Raw genomic sequence first — 21,998 nt, 5'->3', positions numbered from 1 at the left:
GTACTTCAGAGATTTTTGTGCCCCATATTTATGAAATTCAAAATATAAACAACAATAAACCATAAAATAAAATTTTATTTTTCAAAATGAAACAAACCAGTAAGATGGAAAATAATATTTTATTTTTGTATATTTCCACTTTATTATATTCGCAAAGTTTCTCATGCATTTTTTAAATGCTAAATCGTTGATCAGATCCTTAAAATTAATTCTTACGTAACACATCAGCTTAGTAGAGATAAGGCATCCCGATTATTATTTTATGAAGTTCAAAGTGATTATTGTTGTGTCATAAGCCATTTACCATTTCTGTGGTGCCCTTTCGCTTTCGTTGGTGCTCTAAACATGTGTTTATTTTGCATAATAGGTAACCCAGCGCCAAGATGCAAAAAAGTAGGTGCCACATGGTTTTGTGTATATTGCTCACCAAATGGTAGAAACCTCGTTATTTTCAGACACAAAAGGTGCTAAACTTATTTTGGAGTCCTAAAAATACTGCCGTGATAGATTTTGGCTACAGTCTATTCGATCCATAATGAAACGGGTGAATTGACCTGGATTTTTCGTTATAATGGCTTCGAAAACATAATAAACAAAGCTGACGTTGTCAAAACGCGCAGGAGTGGCTGTGTGGTAAGTAGCTTGCCTACCAACCACATGGTTCCAGGTTCAGTCCCACTGCGTGGCACCTTGGGCAAGTGTCTTCTACGATAGCCTCGGGACGACCAAACCCTTGTGAGTGGATTTGGTAGACGGAAACTGAAAGAAGACCGTCGTACATATGTATATATATATATATATATATGTGTGTGTGTGTGTTTGTCTCCCCCCAACATCGCTTGACAACCGATGCTGGTGTGTTTACGTCCTCGTAACTTACCTGTCAGGCATAAGAGCTGATAGAGTAAGTACTAGGCTTCCAAAGAATAAGTCCTGGGGTCGATTTGCTCGACTAAAGGCGGTGCTCCAGCATGGCCGCAGTCAAATGACCGAAACAAGTAAAAGAGAGTATGAGACGTGAAGAACCATGAAGATATTTTTATCCGACTCATCCACCACTTTGACCTCCCAAAAATATGCTTTCAAGACCTCCTCACATCCTTCCTCAGTGGTTAATTAGATGACCTGAACTGACCAATGAAACTTCAGTAATTCCATTTACTGCTGTACGTCATTCATAATGTGTCTTTAGTTTCTTTACGTCGTATTTGATGATAATTGTCGCTACGCATACAGATTTTTCATGAGGTAGGTTCCGTTGGACTCATTTCCTTTTTAATCAATCATCTTTCCTTCGTTCGTCGATATAATGTTACGTTCTTTTTTTATTGATCTGTTATAGAATTTATAACATCCTTGAACACACGTTGCCTTTAATATTATCGGCTCAGTTCAGAGCTGAACTGACCCAGGGCTAAAAGCAGCTAGAGACACTGATGGAACCCTCAACGTTGTTGCCCGACCGACCCTCTAAGAAATGGTAGCTAAATTTACTTTGGATTCAACCATTCGGGTTTGGAAATTAAAAACTAGATTGAATAATGGGAGATGGAGATTTTAGGGACAGGAGTGGCTGTGTGGTAAGTAGCTTGCTTAACCACATGGTTCCGGGCTCAGTCCCACTGCGTGGCACCTTGGGCAAGTGTCTTCTACTATAGCCTCTGGCCGACTAAAGCCTTGTGAGTGGATTTGGTAGACGGAAACTGAAAGAAGCCCGTCGTATATATGTATATACATATATATATGTTTGTGTGTCTGTATTTGTGCCCCCAACATCGCTTGACAACCGATGCGGGTGTGTTTACGTCCCCGTAACTTAGCGGTTCGGCAAAACCGATCGATAGAATAAGTACTAGGCTTAGAAAGAATAAGTCCTGGGATCGATTTGGGCACTATCATGCTATTAGCTGTCAGAAGTGAAAGTGCTCACTGCTAGTGAAGTATCTGCCTGTCTGCCTGTTGCTGGCCTGTCGATTCTTTGGCTACTGACAGCTAATACTATGACTGGCCGGAGCGAGCTATATGTCTGTCTGTCTCTCTCTCTCTCTATCTATCTATCTATTACTCGAAAGTTCGCGCGTCCGCGCTAGCTAGTCGTGAGTAGAAAACACAAATTTAATATAAAAACATATTTCCTGAAATTGCAAATTATTTAAAATATAAAAAGAGAATTTATCAAAATAGAAAACAAATGAAGTTTGAAGTTTAAAAATAATAGGATCGACCACTCACGACTAGCTAGCGCGGACGCGCGAACTTTCGAGTAATAGATAGATAGAGAGACAGACAGACAGACATATAGCTCGCTCCGGCCAGTCATGGTATTAGCTGTCAGTAGCCAAAGAATCGACTCAAACCAGCAACAGGCATGCAGGCAGGCAGGCAGACAGACAGATACTTCACTAGCAGATACTTCACTTCTGACAGCTAATAGCATGATAGTGCCTCGATTTGCTTGACTAAAGGCGGTGCTCCAGCATGGCCACAGTCAAATGATTGAAACAAGTAAAAGACTAAAAGAAATGTGTGCGAGGTATAAAATGAAACCGGTAATTATGGGGAAATGCACGAAAATAGCTTGGTTACCTTGAATAACCGAATCGAAAATGAGGAATGTACAAAAATATCCTGGCTATCCTGAATGAGCGAAACGAAACGTAGAACGTACTAACATAATAATCTATCTTGAATGGCCGAAACGAAATGGAAATGGGCAAAAATAACTTAATTTTCTAGAATGATCGAAACAAATAAATGCTTAAGTGAGAAATACCTACAGAAGTTTGCCCACCTCCGATTTTGTCTTCCCATAATTTTTTTCACAATTCAAAGTACCAGGTTAAAAAAAGTCAATTTGTTCTGCTAAAATACTTCGACGTGTGCCCCAACATAGACACAGTCTAGTGACTGAAACAAGTCAGTGTGGGAGTGGGGATTAAATTTTTTTTTTTTACTTCTTAATTTCACCCTCCCGCTTCGCAGACTTAATTAAACGTGTATATATTTTTAATAAAATTGTTTGAGAAACGTTTTCGAGGCTACGCTCGTCCCCACCAAAAACTACCCTTAATTTTTTTTTTTTTTATTTCGACACAAAACTCCATTTTCGGGGGATACGAATCTGCAAAAAAATTGGCAAAAATCGATATTTCTAAATTACCCCCTCCCCCCACCCACATTTCCTTCATTTTTCACTTTTTTCAGAATTTTTTTTTCCAAAATATGCTGAAAAATACGCCGCCTTATTTTCTTCCATAAGAATAAGATGTATATTTCGTTAGCATGCATTGAAGAATTTTTGGGAAGCAAATCGACCCCACTATATATTTGTTTCTGTTTTTTTTATACCTGGTTCTTATTTCATCAATCTGTTTGCTGAACCGCTAAGTTATGGAAATGTAAACACACCAAAATTTGTAGCCAAGCAGTAGTGATTGACAAACACACACACATGCATTTATCTATTGTTTATCATTATAGAAATACTGAGCAAACTCCATTGTTGAATCACAAAATTTATTTTTTCTGTCTCCTCTCTAGTTTTTTTTTATTGTTTCCCTGTTGTTTCAGAATGCCAGATGACATAGGAATTCCAGAATATTTTAACCTTGGATTTATCATTTACCAAAATTAAAGGAAACTGTTATACAGAGAAGTTATAATCCTTGTTTATACAAATCTGTGTAAGAATTACTGTGAATTCTTTTGGCTACGATTGTTAACAAAATTTCTCTGCTGCACTGTTTGGAATCTGTATTCTGATTGAACTTGGATTACAAAGAAGTTTGCAGGACCTTCAGATTTTGACAAAGATCACAATTGATAAAGAAATACAACAGAATGAATATTTGTGAGGAATAAAATATAAGAACTTAAAGAAAATTAACCGAATATTTCAGTTAGAGTGAAGAAAAGTTATGGAGAAGGAATTCTCTGAAGTCAGTGTAAAATGTGAATCGCAGTTTGAAAAGAATGAGTTTCTTGGGGAATTGTCAAAAGATTCAGGCAATTCATTTTACCATTGTGATATCTGTAGAAAGTCATTCTCTCAAAAAGGTAATCTGAATATTCACAGACAGATTCATGCCGGACAAAAACCATATCACTGTGATATTTGTGGTAAATCATTCTCTCAGAAGGGTAACTTCAATATTCACAGATACATTCACACAGGAGAGAAACCGTATCACTGCGATGTCTGTGGTAAATCATTCTCACAAAAAAGTAGCTTAACAATACACAAAAGAATTCACACAGGAAGGAAACCCTACAGCTGCGATGTCTGTGATAAGTCATTTTCTGAGACAGGTGGCTTAACCATTCACAAACGCATTCATACAGGAGAGAAACCATATCACTGTGACATCTGTGATAAATCATTTTCTGGACGTGGCAACTTAGCTACACACAAACGTATCCATACAGGTGAGAGGCCGTACCCTTGTGATATCTGTAGTAAATCATTCTCTCAGAAAGAAAGCTTGATAAATCACAAGCATCTTCATACAGGAGAGAAACCGTTTCTCTGTGATATCTGTGGTAAATCATTCTCTCAAAGAAATAGCCTTGCTGAACACAAACACATTCATACAGGTGAGAAACCGTATGTGTGCAATATCTGTGGGAAATCTTTCTCTGTAGGAAGCCACTTAATTAGACACAAATCCATTCATACAGGAGAGAAGCCATATCACTGTGATGTCTGTGGCAAATCATTCTCTCAGAATGGTATCTTGACTACACACAAACGGATTCATACAGGAGAAAAACCATATCAGTGTGATATCTGCAATAAATCTTTTTCTCATAAAGGTAACTTAACTACACATAAAAATATTCATTCAGGAGAGAAGCAACTCCAGTGTAGTATCTCTGACCAGTCATTCTCTCAAAGTGATAACCTGACTATACATGTATATATCCATGAAAGAGAGTAACAATATCACTATGATGTGTGAAGGCGCATGGCTCAATGGTTAGAGCATTCGGCTGACAATCATGAAGTAGTGAGTTTGATTCCCCAGACCAGATTGTGTGTTGTGTTCTTGAGCAAGACACTTTATTTTACGTTACTCCAGTTCACTCTGCTGTAGAAATGAGTTGTGACGTCACTGGTGCCAAGCTATATCAGCCTTTGGATAATGTCAGTGGCATGGATAGGAGAGGCTGGTATACGTGGGTGACTGCTGGTCTCCTATTAAGAAACTTGCCCAGATTTGTGCCTCATAGAGGGGAACTTTCTTGGTGTAATCCCATGGTCATTCATGACCGAAGGGGGGTCTTTACGTTTTTATGATGCAGGTACCTGAACTATGCATAAACATCTTTATACAGCTGGTACCACAAAGAAAAGCCCTCAGTCCTCTTTGTTGGGTGCTTGATGTTAGGAAGAGCATCCAACCGTGAAGACCCTTCCAAAACAGACAGTAAAGCCTGATGCAATCTGCCTAGCTAGCCCCTGTCAAACCTGCAACTCATGGAAAACGGATGTTGAATGATGATACACAGAAATATTTATACAGAGGAGAAACTCTATCACTGACATCTGTATGGTTAGCTCGTTAGCACTGAGATTACTTTGTTGAATGTAATGCTTTTTTTTATTCACATTGTTTTAAATCTGTTACTCTTCTACTTGTTTCAGTCATTTGACTGCGGCCATGCTGGAGCACCACCTTTAGTCGAGCAAATCGACCCTAGGACTTATACTTTGGAAGCCTGGTACTTATTCTATCGGTCTCTTTTGCCGAACCGCTAAGTTACGGGGATGTAAACACACCAGCATCGGTTGTCAAGCGATGTTGGGGTGACAAACACGGACACACAAACATATATATATATATACATATATACGATGGGCTTCTTTCAGTTTCCGTCTACCAAATCCACTGACAGTGCTTTGGTCGGCCCAAGGCTATAGTAGAAGACACTTGCCCAAGGTACCACACAGTGGGACTGAACCCGGAACATGTGGTTGGTAAGCAAGCTACTTACCACACAACCACTCCTGTTTCCTGTTGTTGTTCATTATCTTTTAGCTTGAAGATATTAATGATGTGATTGTTTATTTTTTTTTTTGGAATGTCTTTGTATGGGACATATGGCAACCCAGATTTCTGGTCTGAACATAAAATGGGTAGAATATTCAGGCCAGATGTGGCCAGTTTAAATGCTAAAGACTTAAATCATTCTGTCAACCACATCACTTAACCACACACACACCATAGAAATGAGAAAACACATCACTGCAAAATCTGTAGTGAATGTTTCTCTCAAACAAATCACTTAACTACAAGTACACTAGTGTAGCTAGGGGGAGGGGGCGGTAGATACAGTCTGCCCCAGCCCCAGGCGGCACTTTTAAAGGGACACCACTTTCGAGGGCTCTGCTGTAGGCAATGTTTTTTGTGGGGTCCGAGAGTGGCAAACCCGGGCGACACACACTCTAGCTATGCTAGTGCACATACACGAACCTTCACACAGAAGAGAAACCACATTACTGTAATATCTGTAGTGAATGCTTCTCTTAAATAGACCACTGACACAAACACATTCATACAGAAGAGTAACTGCATCAATGTCTGAAGTGATTTGTGGAATTAAAAATGTCGCATGTAACAACAAATATATCCTATCAGGAAAGAAGATATCAGTGTGTTATAACAACCTGTTAACGTTATATTTTATGTAACCACATCAATATCTACCATTGTTGTATTTTTAATAAAAATTCTTCTTTTGTAATATTCATCTATGTTGCATTATATTTCTTGAATGAAGAAAAGATACTGTTGGTATATTTGTCAGTGTGTGTGTAAAATCAGGGGCTGGCAGGCCATATTGTCATATGGTGTCTTCTATTCTACACCATCTGAAGCGTATTTTTTTCCACGTAATCGACTTATCCCCACTCCCCCCCGAAATTGCTGGCCTTGTGCCAAAATTTGAAACCAATATTTAATACGCATGCGCACTAAACGCACTTCCGCCTTCATTCATTACATCTTGACAAACGTGTCTTGTTCATTTCTTAACTCCCAAACACAATTATAATAGATTTCTCCACCACCCGACGCACTTCTAACAACAACACTATCCATTATAAGAACAATTCCGTAAGTATTATACAACGAAAGCATTTAATCTTTTAATACTTTCTGTCTCAGATGTCCTTTGTTTTGTTCGACATTTGGCTGCTATTTCTAGCTATGGAGGCTACCTTCTACACGATCCATCGTTTCCACGTTAGTTTGTTGTGTGTTTTAGTTAACTGATGTACTTTTTGTAATCGATCCTAAAATCTCATTGTTCCAGACCCACCAACTTCAGATATGTTTCCATTCTGTCTCAGAGTTTATTTCCTCATAATCTTCCATGAAATTTGCTGCAAATATATTCCGGATGACGTAAATTACGTTTACGAGGGAATCTGTTAAAAAAAGTGGGTACTATTCAAGAAGAGTGGACCCGGTGCGCGCACTCGCGTATCCGCGCTAGCGAGTCGTGACTAGTCGATCCTAAACAAATTAAATAAAACACAAAGTAAATAACTTTTTTTTTTTGTTGTTGAATCTTCTCCATCTTACTCTTAAAAACGTCGTTTTACGTTCTTCCAGGGTGTATTTTGGTGTCACATCTATTTCTGCGCATGACGAGCACACGCGCTAGGTAGTCGCAGGATCGACTAGTCACGACTCGCTACAGCGGATGCGCGAGTGTGAGAGTACATGCACCGGGACCGCTCTTTTTGAATAGTACCGAATTCGTTTTAAACATGCCTTTTAACCCCACATAACTTTTATTTTGGGGGATTTTCGTAAAATGTTCGCAATTTTTTGGTAAAGACTTCCGCCCCCCCCCCCCCCCCCGGTTTTCTTCCAGGTTTGTTTATTTTTGTAATTTTTTTGGCCAAAATTCCCTATTTTCGGATACGGAGGTTGCGGAAAATTGTTAAAAATCGGCATGGTGACCCCCCCCCCCCAACTTCTTCAATTTTGACTTTTTTCCTCAACACTAACCCTAAAACCATAACCGTAAGTACAGAAAGGTTTTGAAATTTTTGTCCGAATCATAATCTCCGTATTTTGCCGCATATTTTGAAAAAGAAAAATTCTGAAATAAAGTTTAAAATGAAGGAAATGGGGGTGGGAGAGGTGGTAATTTAGAAATGTCGATTTTTGCCAATTTTTTCGTAGATTCATATTCCCCATAGTTGAAAAAGGGGGTTTGTGTCGAAAGAAAAAATAAATTTTAAAGGGTGTTTTTTTTGGGGGGGGGGGAGTCTTGCCATTTTTGACACGTGATTTAAGGGCTATTTAGCTGTTATTTTTAATAAATTGAAAAGTTCTGTTGTTCAGGTAAATGCTTATTTCTAGAATTTACCTCTATGGAAATGTTTACTCTGTATATTTTAAGTAGCCTCTATATGTTACACTGTTGTTTCTTTATTATTTCAGAATATCAGATGACATTGGAATAACAAGATACATTCTCATTATTTATCATCTTTTAAAGACCAAATTGAAAATATTGTACAGAGCAGATATATAAGATTGTTTCTATAAGTCTATGGTAGAATTCCTCTGATATATTTACTCTGAAATTTGTTATTAGCAAACTTTCTAGACATCACTGTCTGGTTGCAAATTAAACTTGGATAAATTTACTGCAGAGTTTTTAGACAAAGGTAACACTGGACAGAAATACAGCAGTCAAAATATTTGTAAACAAAAGACTACAGAAGCAAAAAGAAGAAAATATATATATATTGGGATTTTAGAAAACTAATGGAAAAGAGTGAGAAACTAAAAGATCTGACTTTTCCAGAAGATAAAGAAAAAGGGGAACAAAAATTGTCATATGACTGTGATGTCTGTAAAAAGTCTTTCTCTCGAAAGGGTTACTTGAATATGCACAAACGTATTCATACAGGGGAGAAGCCATTTCACTGTGATATCTGTGGTAAATCATTCTCTCAAAAAATTAACTTGACTACACACCAACATAGTCATACAGGAGAGAAACCACATCACTGTGACATCTGTGGTAAATCATTCTCTGACCCAAGTGCTTTAACTCGTCACAAACGTATTCACACAGGGGAGAAGCCATATTCCTGTAATATCTGTGGAAAATCATTCCCATGTAGCAGTGCTTTAACTCGTCATAAACTAATTCATACAGGAGAGAAGCCATATCACTGTGACATCTGTGGTAAATCATTTTCTCAGAGTAGTACTTTAACTAGTCACAAGTATATTCATACAGGAGAGACACCATATTATTGTGATATCTGTGGTAAATCATTCTCTCGAAGTGGCAACTTAGCTTCTCACAAACGTTTCCATACCAGAGAGAAGCCATATCACTGTGATATCTGTGGTAAATTGTTCTCTGCAAGTACTTCCTTGATTGTACATAAACGTATTCATACAGGAGAGAAGCCATATCACTGTGATAGCTGTGATAAATCTTTTTCTGTCAGCAGTAACCTAACTATTCATATACGTACTCACACAGGAGAGAAGTCTAACCAAAGTGATTTAAATCGTCACAAATATGTTTGCACAGGAGAGAGGCCATATCAGTGTAACATCTGTAGTAGATCATTCTGTGACCAAAGTGCTTTAAATTCTCACAAATGTACTCATACAGGGGAGAAACCATATTCCTGTAATATCTGTGGTAAATCTTTCCCTCGCAGCTCTGCTTTAACTAATCATAAACGTATTCATACAGGAGAGAAGCCATATCAATGTGACATCTGTAACAAATCTTTCTCTATCAGTAGCAACCTAACTACTCATAAACGTCTTCATACAGGGGAGAAGCCATATCACTGTGATATCTGTGGTCTATCGTTTACTCAGTGTAGTGCTTTAACTAGTCACAAGCTTATTCATACAGGAGAGACACCATATTATTGTGATGTCTGTGGTAAATCATTCTCTCGCAGTGGCAGCTTAACTTCTCACAAACGTTTCCATACAGGCGAGAAGCCATATCACTGCGACGTCTGTGGTAAATCATTCTCTGCAAACACGTCTTTAACTAATCATAAACGTATTCATACAGGGGAGAAACCATATCACTGTAATGTCTGTAACAAATCTTTCTCTATCAGTAGTAACCTAATTACTCATATACGTACTCATACAGGAGAGAAACCATATCACTGTGATATCTGTGGTATATCATTTTTTCAGAGTAGTGCCTTAACTAGTCACAAGCATATCCATACAGGAGATACACCATTTTCTTGTAACATCTGTGGTAAATCATTCTCTCAAAGTAGCAACTTAGCTGCTCATAAACGTTTCCATACTGGAGAGAGGCCATATCATTGTGATGTCTGTGGTAAATTGTTTTCTGCAAGTACTTCCTTGATTGTACACAAACGTATTCATACAGGAGAGAAGCCATATCACTGTGATATCTGCAACAAATCTTTCTCTGCCAGTAGTAACCTAATTACTCATAAACGTATTCATACAGGAGAGACACCAAATTATTGTGACTAGCAGAAAAACTGCCCAGAGGCGGGGTTTCTGCTAGAGCATGTATTGTGCATATAGATATGATACATAAATGATAAATTAAATTGACAATATGTACATGAATTGACCAAAGACTCTGTTTTAGTTTATTCTGTAATCAGTAAAATAATCCATGATACACTTAAAAAAAGATGAAAAGTGGAAAAGTGAGACTGTCAAGGGAAAATGTTCTGCTTGAGTGAATTTGAAAAGAGATGCACTGTGACAATTCATGAGAAGAATAAGCATTTTGACCTCCTCCTAAAATGGTGGTAGTATTGCAGGCATTCTGCTTGGAAATAACCAAGCTACTCATCCAGGGATTGTAATTGTCAAAGTTCCTTCTTTGCCAAAAACAGAAAACAAATAAGGGACACTCTCTCTAATTATAAATGTATTCACACAGGAATGGCGATAGAACTGTGTGATAACAGCCTCCCAACTCTATAGTTTATGTCACCACGTCTAAGGTAACTTACCTGTGGGATACTTTTGGAATAAAGACAATTTCCTCCAAATTTTGAATTTGTTTTGCATGAATTTAGTTAAAATCAATTTGTGTGGCTGTGTGGTAAGAAGCTTAAATCCAAATCACATGGTTTTGGGTTCAGTCCCTCTGCATGGCGCCTTGGGCAAGTCTTTTCTACTATAACCCTAGGCCAAACAAACCCTTGTAAGTGGGTCTGTTAGAGAGAAACTGAAAGAAACCCATCATTTATATATATAGGAAGTTGGTACTGGTTTCATGCAAATGGCAATCCTGGTGGTGTCACGTAACTGGCACCCATTACACTCTCAGAATGGTTCATGTGAAGGGCATGCAGCCATAGAAAACTTGCCAAATCAGCCGAGAGTCTGGTTGAGCCTTCCAGTTTGTCAATCCATGACAGCATAGACAGGAAACATTAGGTGATGATGATGTGTGTATTTCGAGATTGTCAACATTGGTCATGTGATTAGGGTTGGACTAAATCTGTTGCAAAGATCAAATGGTCTTAACTAGCCAATCGGTGTTTGAGCAACTGTTTTTATTCCAAGCAGAAAAATTCTCTTTCTGAGCAACTGTCATTATATAAGGAACAGTCCCCCACATATTTGGGCAGAGAGGAGGAGGGGGAGAGAGATTATATCACAACAACCAGTGCTGCCCAACACACAGAACCAAGCCATGAACATGCTACAGAATTTCAACTATGATACAACTTCCACTGTTGCAGATATAGTTAGATAAAACTTGCAAAATATGTAAGACATTTGCCATGTATATTTATAAAGGGTTGTAATAAATAAGTCACATCGAATTTACCTGGTTCTTCTTGTCATTCATTTATCTTCTGTCACTCCAGGCACACAGACTAGACCAGTTCATGCATAACCAACACACAGCTACATCAAGATGAACCAACCACAGTTAACCTAAGCAAAACTCATAACCAACACTGAGTATATATATATATAAGTGTATGTATATGTGTCTATGTTTGTCTCTCAGAGATGAATCTTTAATTATATTTTTTTTTTAAATCATGTGTTCTAATATATGTGTGTATCATCATCATCATCATTGTTTAACGTCCGCTTTCCATGCTAGCATGGGTTGGACGATTTGACTGAGGACTGGTGAAACCAGATGGCAACACCAGGCTCCAATCTAATTGGAGTGTACATAAATATGAAAATGTAGTATATAGATGCATGTGTGTGTTTACACATATACATATGATTGCTGTGTATAGTGTACTAAAAAATCACTTTCAAAAACGTCTAGGATTTCAAAGTTGACCACATTCATGCAACCATTCTTTCATGAATACATAATAAAAAACAAAACCTGGAAATGGATTTTTAATTTTTACTGAAGAAAGTTAAAAATAGCATCTGGTTTTTCAATTAAAAACTGACTACTTCAATTAGAAAAATTCCTTTTCTTCCCCACCCAATAGACCACTAAGGAAGTAAGGTGTTCAGAATATGGCAAATGCCTGATGGAGGGTATTCTCTTGGTTGCATGTCACTGAACGGTTTCCAGACGATTAATATCCTGGGCAAGATGGGGGTTCCAGACTGGAGACGCAAATTCCAGGTGAGGCCGCACCATAGCTATATAAAGCCTCAGATAGATAGCCGGAGAGCGGCTCACAAAGGATTCGGTAAGTGATGCCAAGACACCCTCAACCTTCTTGGTAATTTTAGCAATGTGTTTTGTCCAACGCAAATCGCTGTCGATAATAATGCCCAGGTCATGTTCACAAGAAGAGTTTTTGAGATTAGTGTTGGTGGAGGGAGTAAGTAGATGCTGGGATTTTCCTCCCAAAATGCATGGTGGTATATTTGTCCACAGCCAGCTTGAGTTGCCAGTCCATGATCCATTACTGGATCGTGTCCAGGTCTGATTGCAATAAAGATCTATAGTGTACAGGATCTGTCCTTTTAAGTTGGCATCTATGGCGTTAATATATGCAACAAATAAAAGGGGGCCTAGAACAGATCCCTGTGGTACACCAGATGTCATCTCATAGGGTGAAGAGTGCTGTCCTAGAACTGTGACAACCTCTTTACAGCCGATAAGGAAGGACTTCAACCAGTTCTAGAGATCATCTCTTACACCCATCACAGAGAGTTTCACCATAAGTCTTTTGTGTGGCACAGAATTAAAAGCTTTAGCAAAGTCAAGGTAAACAACATCCACCCAGGAGCCGCCATCAGTGATTCGGGTATTGTCCTCAAGAAACTCAAAAACAAAGACATCAGAAAAGAAAAAGAATTGGAAAATAATAAAATAAAAAACACCAGAAATGGGTGGTGTGCACGCGCTTTACCCTCGCCCATGTATGATACATATGCAAGTAATCCTTCGCCATATCGAGGTTCACCTTTTGCACACCAAGTACGTTGCAGATTTTTCTGGCTAATATGCGTAAAATTATATCGCAGGTTTCTGCAGCCGATAGGTATTTATAATTTTTTAGATTTTAATTATTTCTGTGAGAGGTTTTGGAACGTAAAACCCATGTCAGTCGAGGGATTACTGTATAATACTGTTGTTGTTGTTGGCACTCCGTCGCTTACGACGTCGAGGGTTCCAGTTGATCCGATCAACGGAACAGCCTGCTCGTGAAATTAACGTGCAAGTGGCTGAGCACTCCACAGACACGTGAACCCTTAACGTAGTTTTCGGGGAGATTCAGCATGACGGAGAGTGTGACAAGGCTGGCCCCTTTGAATTACAGGTACAACAGAAACAGGAAGTAAGAGTGAGAGAAAGTTGTGGTGGAAGAGTACAGCAGGATTCGCCACCATCCCCTGCCGGAGCCTCGTGGGGCTTTAGGTGTTTTCGCTCAATAAACGCCCGGTCTGGGAATCGAAACCGTGGGTCCGCTGCCCTAATTACTGGGCCATTGCGCCTCCACTTGTATAATACTAAACCACATTAAAAATACAAATCCAAAACCGGGAGAAAAAAAAACGGTAAAATAAGGCTAAGTGTAAAAACGAAAGTTTCGAAGGATTGCAAGAATCAGGGGAAATAACTGATGATTTTTGTTGTCCGGTTTATCTCTGTAGCTCTTGAGCAGAAAAGGTGTAAAAGGTACTGAGAACCGACTGGGATCCATCTGGAAGTAGAAACGAAGAGAAACCAAAGTTGTTTGTATTTGATAACTCATTGTAGAATACAACATGAATCAATATTATCCTGTTGTTTATCGAGCTGACTACATATGAAAACGGTAAGTTGACAAAGATTTACATTAAGGCTGTGATAATCCTTTCTACTCTACACACAAGGTCTGAAAGTTTGGTGAAGGGGGACGAGTCAATTACATCGGCTCCACTGGGAATTAATTTATCGACCCCCGAAGGGGGTGGAAGGCAAGCACGACCTCGGCAGAATTTGAACTCAGGACGTACAGACGGACAAAATACCCACTAGGCATGCTGACGATTTTGCAAGCTCACCACTTTATATTAAAGCTGTGAAAATAATAATATTTTAAGTTTTTTGCCTCAAGGGCAGCTTGGAGGAGAGGTGGGAATGAGACGATTACATCGACCCCGGGTGGAGGTGCTTGTCTCCCCCTCATAAACATAAGGACATAGGAAATGTGTCAAGGCCGACTTGTAAGCGGTTCAGCTTCCTAGGGCTAAATAGCAGTAGTATGATTCCCTTATTGGGACTGTCACGTTAAGTTGACAGTATACAACTACTTATTTTATCGATCCCCTGAAAAGATGAAAGGTGAAGGGCGACCATTCGATACTAGTACGCAACACCATCTGGTCGTTGCGCGCACGCATACTAATTACATGATCGTATAGTGTGTTTATGTGTTTAAAGTTTCTCCATGCATGGCACCTGTGCCCAGCATCGCCTTCCTGGCACTTGTGCCGGATGGCACGTGTAAAGACATTCGAGCGAGATCGTTGCCAGTGCCGCTGGACTGGCTCCTGTGCAGGTGGCACGTAAAATACACCATTTTGAACGTGGCCGTTGCCAGTACCGCCTGACTGGCCTTCGTGCCGGTGGCACGTAAAAGCACCCACTACACTCTCGGAGTGGTTGGCGTTAGGAAGGGCATCCAGCTGTAGAAACTCTGTTAGACCAGATTGGAGCCTGGTGTAGCCATCTGGTTCCACCAGTCCTCAGTCAAATCGTCCAACCCATGCTAGCATGGAAAGCGGACATTAAACGATGATGATGATGTTGCAGTATTTCTGTTCTTTGAAGGTGGCGAGCTGGCAGAATCGTTAGCACACCAGGTGAAATGCTTAGCGGTATTTACGTTCTGAGTTCGAATTCCACCTAGGTTGACTTCAAAATGTAACCCCATGTGGATTGTTGGTGAGTTTTTTTTCTTTTCCTTCATCTTCCTTTCTCTTGGACTTTCCTCCATCTCCTGTTTCCGACGAAGAGCTTTGCTCAGTCTACTTTTCTTTCCTTCCCTGAGTGCTGCTAATACTTAACATGAACCACATCCTCACGTTGTTGTTTTTTTTTTCTTGTTTTTCCTCGTTTGTTTTATTAACTATATACTCTTTTTTTACTCTTTTACTTGTTTCAGTCTTTTGACTGTGGCCATGCTGGAGCACCGCCTTTAGTCGAGCAAATCGACCCCAGGACTTATTCTTTAGAAGCCTAGTACTTATTCTATCGATCTATTTTGCCGAACCGCTAAGTTACGGGGACATAAACACACCAGCATCGGTTGTCAAGCGATGTTGGGGGGGACACACATACAAACATACACACACACACACATATATATATATATACACGCATATACGACGGGCTTCTTTCAGTTTCCGTCTACCAAATCCACTTACAAGGCTTTGGTCGGCCCAAGGCTATAGTAGAAGACACTTGTCCAAGGTGCCACGCAGTGGGACTGAACCTGGAACCATGTGGTTGGTAAGCAAGCTACTTACCACACAGCCACTCCTACGCCTATAATATATTTATATATATATTCTTTTACTTGTTTCAGTCTTTTGACTGCAGCCATGCTGGAACACCACTTTTAGTCAAACATATCGACCCAGGACTTATTATTTTTACGCCTAGAACTTATTTTATCAGTCTCTTTTGCCAAGCCACTAAGTTACAGAGATGTAAACACACTAACATCAGTTGTCAAGTGATGGTGGGGAGACAAACAAGGATCAAATCGAATCAAATGTAGTTGTGATCCCCATGCCGGTGGTACATAAAAGGCACCATCCGATCATGGTCGATGCCAGCTCCTCTGGCCCCTGTGCCGGTGGCACATAAAAAGCACCCACTACACTCTTGCAGTAGTTGGCATTAGGAAGGGCATCCAGCTGTAGAAACACTGCCAGATCAGATTGGGGCCTGGTGCAGCCTACTGGCTTCCCAGACCCCAGTGGAAACGTCCAAAGCATACCAGCATGGAAAATGGACGTTAAATGATGATGATGGACTTCTTTCAGTTTCTGTCTACCAAATCCACTCACAAGGCTCTGGTCAGCCCCAGGCAATAGTAGAAGACAGTTGACTAAGATGCCTATATGTATATATATATATATATATATATATATATATATATGTGTGTGTGTGTGTGTGTATGTATATATATATGCATAAGTATAGCTATGTGGTTAAGATGTATGCTTGGCAACCACATGGTTCTGGGTTCAGTCTCACTGTGATTGACCTTGGGTTAATAACTTTATTATAGCCCAAGGCCAACCAAAGCCGTGTGAGTAGATTTGGTATTCAGTATAATGCATGCACATTTGTGTGTGTGTGTGTGTGTTATGTATCTTCTATATCTTATATTTTTGTTTATTATTTCAGATTATTTAATGATATTGGTATCAAAGAATTCTTTACATCAGAAATAATCGTTTTGCTACAAAACTGATACAATCACTCTTAAACTATTTCTTCTGAACTGAGATAAACCGGAACATTCTTGTCAATCACTCAAATCAATCAAAATCATTGTCCAGTGTGATTTTTGCTTGTTAATTCAGTATGGATCACAAATTACTGAAGAATTTCTAACGGATGTACTTATTGGACAAAAACCACAGTCAATGGAAATTTAACAGTGAATTGATAAGTATTTGTTTGGAATCAACTACAAAAGCAAAAGAGAAACATCTGTATATTTTGGTGAGACTGGAATAATTATGGAAAATGAATTGTGTGAAAACAAGGATGAATTTCAAACAGATTTCCATGAAGTTGATTCTCCTGATGCTATGATGAAAGAAACTGGTGATATCTACCAGTGTGATATCTGTAAGAAGATATTTTCGCAAAAATGTAAACTCACTGCACACAACAGCGTTCATGCTGGAAAGAAGCCACACCACTGTAGTGTTTGTGGTAACTCATTCTCTCGCAAAGCTAACTTAGCAACTCACCAACGAATTCACAGTGGAGAAAACCTGTACCACTGCGATATTTGCGATAAGTCGTTCTATCAGAAAGGTCACCTTATTAACCACCAGCGTATCCACACAGAAGAAAAACCATTCCGCTGTGATGTCTGCGGTAAATCCTTCTCTCAAAAGAGTAACCTCACTTCACACAGCCATGTTCATACAGGAGAGAAACCATATCACTGTGATATCTGTGGTAAATCATTCTCTCACAAATGTGACTTAATTAATCACCAACGCATTCATACAGGAGAGAAACCATATTGTTGTGATATCTGTGGTAAATCATTCTCTCAAAGAAGCACTTTAATTGTGCACAAACGCATGCACACGGGGAAAAAGTTGTACCAGTGTTCTGTGTGTGGAAAATCGATTTCTGGAACGAGCAACTTGACTAAACACATTCTCATTCATACTGGAGAAAAGCCGTATCACTGTGAAATCTGTGGTAAATCATTTTCCTGTGGAAATACCTTAACAAGACATGAACGTATTCACACTGGAGAAAAACCATATCAGTGCGATTCATGTGGTAAGTCATTCTCTGACATTGGTGTCCTAACTATACACAGACGTACTCACACAGGAGAGAAACCATATGACTGTGACATCTGTGGGAAGTCCTTTTCTCAAATCCATAACTTAACTACCCACAAACGAAGCCATACAGGCGAGAAACCATATCACTGTGACATCTGTGATAAATCATTCTCTCGCAAAAATAACTTAATTAGTCACCAACGCATTCATACAGGAGAGAAACCATATTGTTGTGATATCTGTGGTAAGTCATTCTCTCAAAAGAATAATTTGATTGTCCATAAGCGCAGGCATACGGGAGAAAAGCTCTACTGGTGTTCTGTGTGTGGCAAATCATTCTGTCAGAAGGTTGAATTGACTTCTCATGAACGAATTCATACAGGTGAGAAACCATATCACTGTGACATCTGTGGTAAATCATTCTCTCAAAGACATCACTTAACTACACACACAAGTATTCATACAGATAAATAACTATGTCGGTGTCAAACGTCAGGTTGTGCAAAATAAAGTATTCCATATTTCTTAACAAAATGGTTTTGTTTGTCTCTTTTTTTTACCCCACGCCTGAAATTGCTGTGCAAACGGATGTGGATAAAACATTAAAGAGATGAGTTGAGATTTTGGCTGTCTGTTTTATCATGTAGAGTGACCACATTGAGGCCTCTTTCTTCCATGTCAGCTGAGCCACACCGAGAGAGAGAGAGAGAAATATAGGAAAGAAAACTAACAGAATGACAGAGAGAAAGAGATGGGGAATGAGAAAGATGAGAGAGAGAGAGAGAAAAGCAGAGACAATGAGAAATAAGATTGAGAGAGGAAGAGGGAAAGAAAGACAGAGAAGGACATGATGGGGGCGGGGAAGGAAAATGTGAGATTGAGAGATCATATTGTACTTATTTATTATTATCACATGATGTCAATATAAGGAGGTACAAACACACACACACAGACATATATATACATATGTATATATATATATATATATATATATATATATATATATGTGTATGATGGGCTCCTTTTCATTTCTGTCTATCAAGTCCACTCTCAAGGCTTTGGTTGACCTGGGGCTATACAAGGGAATACTGGAAAGTTCCTGGCTTTGGGTAAAAGAAAATACTGTACAGGGGATCAGTGAATTAGGATTTCGTTCAACGTATTCCCTTATCAGATTATTGCAGTGGTCCTTCAGTGTTTCTAAGCCCTGTAAAAAGAACTTGGAAAGTTGGGCCTCTAACCGGGTCTTTCATGAGACCCTTAAAGCCATGAACTTTTCAGCACCCCGTATGTGTGTGTGAAGGGCTCCTTTTGGTTTCCATCAAGTCCACTCTCAAGGCTTTCGTTAACCTGGGGCTATAGTAGAAGACAGATGTCTAGGGTACCCCACAGTGGGACAGTACTCAAAGCCATGTAATTTGGAATCAAACTTCTTAATCATATGTATATATGTATGTACATACACACACACAACAGTAAAGACTGCCCCTTTTGGTCATGGAATTGCACCCAGAAAGTTCCCCTCCAAGACACAAGTCCTGGAAAGGTTTATGGAAGACCAGCAGTCACCCATGCATATCAGCCTCCTCCTCTCCACACCATTATATATACATAGGGTAAAGATGCCCTTTGGTCATGAAAGACCATGGAATTACACCAAGAAATTTCCCCTCCAAGGCACATGGCTCAGTGGTCAGAGTGTCAGGCTTACAATCATGAGGTAGTGAGTATATATATATATATATATATGATGGGCTTCTTTGAATTTCTGTCTACCAAATCCACTCACAACACTTTGGTAGGCCCGAGGCTATAGTGGAATACACTTGCCCAAGGTGTCATGCAGTAGGACTGAACATGGAACCAGTAGACCAGTCCTGGTTCCTCAGTACTGGACACCTGGTCTGCTAGAGATGATGGATAATGATTATTACTTGTCAGTAGAACAACTGCATTGATCTCTTGGAGAGATTTTAGATTTTTGTTTGTTGCAAAACCAGTGACTGTATATATGCATGTAGCTGTTTTGTGCTCTGCTACTGCTTGACAATTAGTATTGGTTTCACCCTGTAACTTAGCAAATCAGCAAAAGCAACCAATAAAATAGGTACCAGGCTTAAAATATAAGTTCTGGGGTTGAATTATTCAACTAAAATTCTTCAAGGTGGTGCCCACCTTCTCAGAATGGCTGTAGTTTAAATGACTGAAACAAGTAAAAGATATTATATATATATATATACACATATACACACACAGAGCAGGCTTCCATACATTTTCTGTCTCCCAAATTTACTCATAGAATGAAGTGGTGAAGGCTGATTTCAGGATTTTGAAACTCATAGAGTTGCCCCAGCATGGCTGCCGTCCAATGACTGAAACAGATAAAAGATATATACAAACACATATACACAATAATAGCGAGACATCCATGTGTCATTGGATTTAAATGACAAAAGCTTTTGCTGTTGTCCCGGACTTCATTGTAGATTCCTGTGATGAACATTGCAAGATGTCTGGGAACTGTAAGTTCTATGGAGCCTACCATCAGCTTTATAAAGTGGAACTTTCCCCCCCTATTCTCCAGTGAGGTGGTGCACATGACTGAGTTTGGATCTCGGCAGAGAAGACGTTTATTTTGCAGGTAGCCTCAGGTAGCTTTGATGCATTACATCTGTCCCTATTTTCCAGCGGAAGTCACGTCACATATTTGCTTATTACGTTCCACCAGCGCAGATGTTCTGTGTCTGAGTATCATTCTCCTAGAAGAGCTGCCTTCCCCATGGCTTTGTCAAAAACAAAAGGAATCTCTCTTGCACTCGGGGAAATCCATCCCTAAAAGACTTTATGAAATGCAAAACAGATCAAGAAATTAAATGAGAGTGAGACATCCTTGGATTTAAGTGACAACACTCACACACTTTTACAACCCTTTTACCAGTCTGTCTCTATTGTAAGGTTCCTCTAACAAATATTGCAAGATGACTGGCAACCATTTTGACTGCAAGTTTTATGTTAGAGAATCTGTCTCCTAGGAGAGCTGCTTTCCACACAGCTTTGTCAAAAATAACAGAAGCCTCCTCTACTCCTGGGAAATCCATCCCCAAAAGACTGTATGAAATGCAAAACGGATCAAGAAATTAAATGAGAGTGAAACATCCTTGGATTTAATCCTGAAATCCTTACACGCTTGGACAACACTTTGCCACTCTCTCGGCTGCCATTCTAGGTTCCAGTGATGAGTGGGAACCATTTTGACTGTGGGTTTTATATCAGAGAATCTTTCTCCTGGGAGATCTGCCTTCCACGCAGCTTTGTCAATTTAACCCATGGATGGGACCCTGACAGGTTCTACAATTCCGGGTCAGAACTGACCTGGGAATAATGGGAATTAAGGGATGATTCCATGCACCCAACAACTCCAGAACTGGAACCTCACCACCAGATGCAGCTTAACATCATACCAACACACACATATCATGTGACTGACCAGGCTATCAGATGGTTACACATCGCTGGTCACAATGGCGTTTTTGCATTGTTTTTAACCTTCAAATGATACCACCTCACTGGTTAGGCAAGCTGATCAGAGGAGGACTGGAGCAATGTGAAATAAAGTGTATTGCTCAAGAACACAACGTGCCGCCGTCAGGGAATCGAACCCACGGTCTAGTGATCATCAGTGCAACACCCTAACCACTAGACCACATGCCTTCACATATGAGGGGTGGATGAAAAGTTTTCAGCCTTGAAGTCTTGTTTTATTTTTTTTGAAGTTCAAGACTTTTCATTCACCCTTCATATATATTTATGTGCAGACCGAATAACAACACAAGTCCACCATCACCACAGACACCCCTGTCCCCAGATAACTACCATTCCTGCCTCGCTTTCCATCACCTTCCCCTCCACCCCACATAACCAACCTCCTCACTGTTCAAAATGGATAAACAACCCTCGGTTAAACATCCATTAATGTTATATCACCTGAAGAAATGAATCCATGAAGATGGTCAACTG

The 21,998-nt window shown here is 39.5% G+C and overlaps 3 protein-coding genes across 6 annotated transcripts; all 3 read left to right on the top strand.

Moving 5' to 3' along the window:
- Positions 1-1,170: 1,170 nt before the first annotated feature.
- LOC106871786 (uncharacterized) lies at positions 1,171-6,748 on the top strand. The gene is made up of 2 exons (XM_014918429.3): positions 1,171-1,248; positions 3,571-6,748. The coding sequence occupies exon 2, from the start codon at positions 3,918-3,920 to the stop codon at positions 4,935-4,937; it is 1,020 nt and encodes a 339-aa protein (XP_014773915.2). The 5' UTR covers positions 1,171-1,248; positions 3,571-3,917; the 3' UTR covers positions 4,938-6,748.
- On the top strand, positions 1,171-11,838 carry LOC149130462 (uncharacterized). 2 transcript variants are annotated; one of them, XM_089344330.1, is made up of 2 exons: positions 1,171-1,248; positions 8,457-11,838. In XM_089344330.1, the coding sequence occupies exon 2, from the start codon at positions 8,787-8,789 to the stop codon at positions 10,518-10,520; it is 1,734 nt and encodes a 577-aa protein (XP_089200456.1). In that variant the 5' UTR covers positions 1,171-1,248; positions 8,457-8,786; the 3' UTR covers positions 10,521-11,838. The 2 variants fall into 2 exon arrangements, with proteins under 2 accessions (XP_089200456.1, XP_089200455.1); XM_089344329.1 differs by lacking the exon at positions 1,171-1,248 and adding an exon at positions 6,979-7,115.
- Positions 1,171-18,515, top strand: LOC106871785 (uncharacterized). 3 transcript variants are annotated; one of them, XM_089344339.1, is made up of 5 exons: positions 6,979-7,115; positions 11,882-11,996; positions 14,100-14,263; positions 15,262-15,375; positions 16,849-18,515. In XM_089344339.1, the coding sequence occupies exon 5, from the start codon at positions 17,187-17,189 to the stop codon at positions 18,453-18,455; it is 1,269 nt and encodes a 422-aa protein (XP_089200465.1). In that variant the 5' UTR covers positions 6,979-7,115; positions 11,882-11,996; positions 14,100-14,263; positions 15,262-15,375; positions 16,849-17,186; the 3' UTR covers positions 18,456-18,515. The 3 variants fall into 3 exon arrangements, with proteins under 3 accessions (XP_089200464.1, XP_089200465.1, XP_089200463.1); XM_089344338.1 differs by lacking the exons at positions 6,979-7,115; positions 15,262-15,375 and adding an exon at positions 1,171-1,248; XM_089344337.1 differs by lacking the exon at positions 15,262-15,375.
- Positions 18,516-21,998: the final 3,483 nt, after the last annotated feature.

The sequence above is a fragment of the Octopus bimaculoides genome, chromosome 28, assembly GCF_046866305.1.
Source record: "Octopus bimaculoides isolate indiv1 chromosome 28, ASM4686630v1, whole genome shotgun sequence".
Lineage (NCBI taxonomy): Eukaryota > Metazoa > Mollusca > Cephalopoda > Octopoda > Octopodidae > Octopus > Octopus bimaculoides.
The sequence above is the reverse complement of the archived record's forward strand: the minus strand, read 5'-3'. Positions and strand labels throughout refer to the sequence as shown.